At 46.2% G+C, this 6,000-nt stretch overlaps 1 protein-coding gene across 2 annotated transcripts in view; it reads left to right on the top strand.

Moving 5' to 3' along the window:
* The first annotated feature begins 4,351 nt into the window (after nucleotides 1–4,351).
* The window catches only part of LOC142776623 (uncharacterized), a 98,167-nt gene continuing 96,518 nt past the window's right edge, over nucleotides 4,352–6,000 (top strand). For both annotated transcript variants that reach the window (XM_075880591.1, XM_075880590.1), the window contains exons 1-2: nucleotides 4,352–4,590; nucleotides 5,455–5,618. In XM_075880591.1, the coding sequence (XP_075736706.1) occupies nucleotides 4,504–4,590; nucleotides 5,455–5,618 (251 nt within the window). In that variant the 5' untranslated portion in view covers nucleotides 4,352–4,503. The remainder of the gene's footprint in view (nucleotides 4,591–5,454; nucleotides 5,619–6,000) is intronic.

Below are 6,000 nucleotides of genomic sequence, written 5' to 3'. Positions count from 1 at the left end.
AAGTATATTGGAGCTCTCCGCCTGCACCCGTGTTGGCTCCATTATTATCTGATTGAGGTTAAAAGATAGCATTGCATCAAAAACGGTTTCTGAGTTTAAGCACTCATGCTGCATGGTCCGCCAGTTTATGTCGGGCAGATTAAAGTCCCCCAAAAAGATTAGTCTCTTGCCTTTCACATTGCGCTGCATGTATGCGTGCAGTGATTGCATAGCGATATGGTCTGACCCTGGACTGCGATAAACACAAACAACTACAATTGAAAATGAGCCGCACAATAAATTGCAGAACACCGCTTCAGCACCCTCAACAACAGGCATCCGTGTGAATCGAATACGTTTGTTAATAAGAATGGCAACTCCACCACCGCGTGTTGCTCGGTCCTTTCTCACAATGCAGTAGTTTGGAGGTGCTATTTCGGCGTCTCCAATCTCGTTTGAAAGCCACGTTTCCGTCACAGCCAAGAAGTCAGGGTCGACAGTAAGAAGTACTGATTCTAGCGAGTCGAGTTTATTCAGTATGCTGCGTGCATTCACATTGACAAAAACTATTTTGGACGTGGTTGATGGCGGCGAGTGCGCATGGGTGGTGTTCCTTCTTGGTTTTTTGGGTTTTTTTGATTAGAGGGAGCATTGCGTTTTGTTTCGATCTCAACCTTATCGCCCGCGGTATCATCCTAGCGGTAACGTACTCGATTGATACTAATCTTGTCGTATACCAACCATACTTTGTCACCAGATTCTTTGTTAGATTTGGCGCTATCCCACAGCTTTTTCCTTATGCTACGAACACGAGCTGAAAAGTCTTCACTAATCGCTAATTTAGTTCCTTTGAGCTTTTGGCAGTTTTTTAGGATTTTGATTTTGTCATGCATGTCGAGAAGTTTTAAAATAACTGGCCTGGTTTTATTAGCGTCTGGCTTTCCGAGCCTGTGAATTCTTTCGATTGCTACAGGCTCTAGTTCCAGTGTTTTTTTAATAATCGTGTTGTTAACAGTTTTTTCGAGTGAGACATCGTCCTCATCGTGCTTTTCGGGAATGCCGTACGCAATCAGGTTCCCTCTTCTAGAACGATTTTCTAGGTCGTCAAGCTTTAGTTCAAGGTCTGAAACTACTTTTTGCAGGTGCGTTACTTGATCCGTGCAGATTGTTATTTTGCTATGAAGCGAGTCAAGCAATTCTAGTTTCTTATCTATGGCGGTTAGCCTCTCCTCTTTTATTTCTTTTAAGTCGCCTGCAATTACCTGCAGTTGTTTCGCGATGTGCGCTAAGTCTGGACCGGGATTTGTCTCTACATCGCCAGCAAGCAACAATACGTTCACAACATGAGATGACAAGTCATACAAAAATAAACATAGCAGCCTTGGGCACGGCAGCACAAGTAGGCACAAATCGTTCGATCAATAGCACTTCCCATAACGTTTCCTTACCTGCGCAAGGAAGACGAAAGGGTTAGACTTCATTTCTGCGGTGCCACCGTGCCCAATGTCCAGCAGTGATCCTCCGGCGGCGTATATGTTGGGCGCGAGGTGCGCCCCCTGGGCTCTGCCGCATACTGCGTCGACGCTGATGGTCGCCACTGTAGGGCTTCCGTGCCGATATCCGCTGTGATGGCACATGTGCTGCGCGGACGACACACCAAAACTGGATTCGGCGACGAGCTGCGTTGTGTTGCCTCGTTGTGGTTCGCTTCTTCCATCCTGCGCAGCCGGTATCAGCAGCAGTGTGGTGAGCAACTGCGCAAGGAAGACGAAAGGGTTAGACTTCATTTCTGCGGTGCCACCGTGCCCAATGAAACCGACAGTAGCCTCGCTTCAAGATGTAGGGATTTCACAAGAAGTAGGGATCTCACCGGAAAACGAAATGGTATGGTACAGAGAAAGTAAAGTTTTTTAGTGTTTGAGAGGTATGTTTTTAACACTTCATAGGCCACACGGTCTGAGCCTGAGGCAGAACACTACAGCTATTTAGCGATGCCTGCAACTCAGCGAAGCTAAAACGTTGGTTGTATGGCTTATTCTCTGAACAAATGCGTTCTAGTTTCTGCTTTTCTATTCTCGTTTTGTACTGCTGGAATGCTTGGGAGTGGTGCGATGTTGAAAATGCGCTCGAAGTAAGCACCAGGAGAGCTCGACTGGTCTTCCAAGCTGTTTTCTTGAGTGTTTAGGAGAGGGATCAAATGCACTTCTCTTCTCATCACCTTATGAACCCCGTTTTAGACTTTAGCCTCTTGTGCATAAGAGGCAATGACTAATAAAATCTTGTGGCAACATTGCCTATTGTCTTTCGGCGTGTCCTTCTCCCAAGCGACTTTATGTTTTTAAAGTTTATAAGATTCTCCGCTGTCGAATAGTCACGCAGTAACTTTCATGCTTTAATTTGATTCTTGTGAGCATTTCTGCACTCATTGTTCCACCATGGTACACGTGGTTTGCTCGGCTGACCAGATGTTTTAGGGATGCATTGAATTGCAGCATCAGTAAAAAAGGCTGTAAAGTACTCTACAGCTGCATTCACGCTTAAACACGATATGTCAGCCCTACCTAAAGCAGCCCTGCGACACTTTTGGGACAGCCCTATTTAGCACAAAAATGCGTATAGGGACGATTATGGAGACGAATGCAACAAGAATGATGAAAATTGGTGCACGAAAGTCAAGTTATGAGTGCTCAAAGTTGAAAACTTGAGCATACGACGATAAGTAACGTTCTATTTCACATTTCACTCGCCTGCTGACGTCAAAGACCACTACCAACCACAGCACGCGTCTCACAAAGACATTCCGGAAACGTTTCCTCATAGTGGCTCTCACACGATACCTCGCTACTTCTCCTTTTGCGGCGTTGTATACGAACCACGTGCGTCGGGTAGCAGACGCTCCCACGGTCATACTGTGTAAGATAACACATACGCTTTGGGCGGAGTCACTTTTCATCTTGCATGCAAAAATCGTTCTATACAGCAACGCCGGCGCCCAGTACCTGTTGCCCTTTTTGCTCGTTAAAAAGGCGGCATGCGTTTCCGCTTTTAAGCGTGAGACAGACGTGGAATTTTTGTGCGATGCGGCATGCGGCGTCACATGGTGCAGCGGGCCGCATGCGGTGTTTCGGGACACGCGAGGGCAAAGGAGCCATCAGCGGCAGGCTCCGCCCCCATGCGGCGCCTCGGCATGCAGGGTCGAACGACTTGGTATCCTCGTAATGAGGCTCAAAACAAACAACATTGCACAGCCACGCTTCGTTCTATAAAAATAAACAATAAATTGCATTCGTGAACGACAAGCACGTCGTAACCGCGGGTTGATTATTCAAGACTCCGACAGGTAGGCCTAGCATGGCGGGCGCTGGCCGTCACCTACGCCGTTCACACGTGAGCTCGTCATCGAGCACTTGTTTTTGGCAACACTATCAAGCATTGCGCTCGTATGTATTGCGTTAGCATATATTATTACTATATTGATGCTATCGATGTGAAGAGCAAAGGTGGAAGTGAAGGGAGCCAGCGCAGAGACGCCGGTAGCCGTGTTTACCAGCGAAATGACCTCTCATCGCTGCTCACGATCTCCGATCTCGCTAGCGGTTTCAAAACGGGCGTTGTCGTGTAGAAAAGGCACAGTACAATCATCACTTTGTTTAATCCGGAATAATATCACGTCTTCAGGAAAATTTGCTCGATGTCTGTCACGCCACCGCAGTCGGCGATGTCAGCAAATCCATGCTCGCACCACTCCATCGACTCGCCTGGAGCCTTGGACCACGGGCAATGGCAGCGGCGACAGAGAGATGGTGCCACTAGCATCGTGACGCCACTCGTATGCTCGCGGTGTGATTGGCTACTGCCATGCGGCGGTGCTATGCAGCGACGAAAATATCTGGCCGGTTTGATGCTCGTCGCACCGGCTTTGAGGCGCTGCGATTCGATGATACGTCACGAAACGTCACCACTCCGGCAGTCGCATCGTCACACCTCACGCCGCATCGCACGGATAATCGCACGTCTGTATCGCGCTATCAGTGCGAGACATACGTGCGATTTTCTCTGCGATGCGACGTGCGGCGTCGCATGGTACGGCGTGCCGCATGCGATGTTTTGAGACACATGGAGCAAAAACTGCCGCTTCACCGGATAGTTGAGGCTCCGCCTTTCGCAGCGTTGCCTGACCAGCAATGTATTTACAAAAGAAAAAGTACGTAAAAGTCCTCTCTTTCTTGACTTCAACATAACAAAATATAAAAAGAAGCTCAAAAAATTAAGTTACTGCAATCTATTCTGAGGAACGTAGTGAGTTTGTAAACGCTTGTCTGTGTAACTACCACTCAGTTTAGAAGGAGTCGCTTCAAGATGTTGGCAACAGTGGCAGTAGTCCGCGTTGTGTCGTGTTTCATTAGAGAGATCAGTCACTCTAGTTCGGCTGTCTGTAATTGTTGTTCGCGGGTCGCCGACGTGGCTTTGACTAAGCGCCGAAAGCGACTGCTTCTGTTAAAAAAGCAGGTCCTTTTGGCCCAAATGATGCTGGAGGATCAACGCCAGCTGCGGTATTGGGTGCGCCCGTCATGGCGAACGCGGCACGCTGAGAGTAAATTCTTCACCACGGTACGTATACCAGTTATCGCATTACCGCCAATAAATTACATTGCTAGTTGCACACGCATTAAACATTTCGCTGCGCGTTAAAACGAAGCATAATACTAACTCGAGATGATTCCTCGTCAGAGCATTAAATGTGCATTGCGATTTATTATTTTCTAAGAAAGCGTTGTTTGAAAACGTTGTAGTCTTGTTTGTTTATGTGATTTTAACGTTCTATTAAAGTAAGTTGATCTTCGACTGTGCGCGTGAGCTGTCAATTAAAAAGTGTTTGCGACGACACAGGAAACACGACAGCAACTCACTCCACGTGGACCAATCAATCATTGTGACTGCATGGTTATCGGGATGATTCACGCCTCCCCCCTTCTTTTTCACATTAGTGCACAGCCGTCCTGTGCTCAATACACTGCTTGCTTCGATAAAAATAAATATTTCATGCGTACTTTATTTTCATATATTATCATCCTAAAAGTGAACCACTTTTTTCATTATTCAGATTGGCACAAATCGATTTCACCTTGCATGACAGTCGTATTCTGCCGACCACATTTTGTTGAGGGCGATTTCGGGCAATCAGTGCACAACTACGCCTTTTTATTTATTTAAAGTTATTCGATTGTGCTTTTGACTGCCAGAGATATGATTTCTAATTTGGTCATCTGAGACTGACTCTAGAACATGCATGAAGTAATCCCCTTGGCCTGTATGGAGCAATACACATGCAATACACGCGACACATAATTCTAGAAGTGTTGAGCTATGAATATTCTGCCGGCCTAGGTGCCAGTCAACATAAATATGCATAGTTATGCTTGTGTGATTTTTGCTGGGAAAGAAAAAAAAGCGAAATTATTGTTTCTATTTCAGATGACAAAAGTGCATGCTTGGGACCTAGATTACTTCAAAAAGTACTATCGCATGTCGCCATCACAATTTGACTATATCCTCAGTTTGGTCAAGGAAGACTTCGAGAGAGAGACCTTAATCCTAGAGCCCATATCTTCAGCAGAACGACTTGCTATGACCCTGAGGTAATACAATATTTCTGGAACCTTGTGGCAATAAACTTGTATTTAAAATGTAGGTTTAATGCATGGTGAATATTTATAATACCAAATGTACGGTAGGATTACATGCATAATACACATTTATAGTGCATAACTTCACCTACTTAGTAAATACTGTGATTGTTTCTCATGTAAACTTTCTCATGTATGGCAATTCAGTTTGCTTTGTCAGCACCTGTCCATGTTACCCATGGCCAATTGAACTGGCGCATATTGCGACAGCCGTGCACAGCAATGGACACTGTGTCATGCATAGAGTACTAAATGGGCGCAAGCACAAGGAGACAACATGGCAGCGGTAGGGGACGGAGTCGGTAGGTACACGGGCATGTCGGTGGCGCATTTC

The sequence above is a fragment of the Rhipicephalus microplus genome, chromosome X (genome assembly GCF_043290135.1).
Source record: "Rhipicephalus microplus isolate Deutch F79 chromosome X, USDA_Rmic, whole genome shotgun sequence".
Classification (NCBI taxonomy): domain Eukaryota; kingdom Metazoa; phylum Arthropoda; class Arachnida; order Ixodida; family Ixodidae; genus Rhipicephalus; species Rhipicephalus microplus.
Note: the sequence above shows the minus strand (reverse complement) of the source record. Positions and strands in the feature narration are given on the sequence as shown.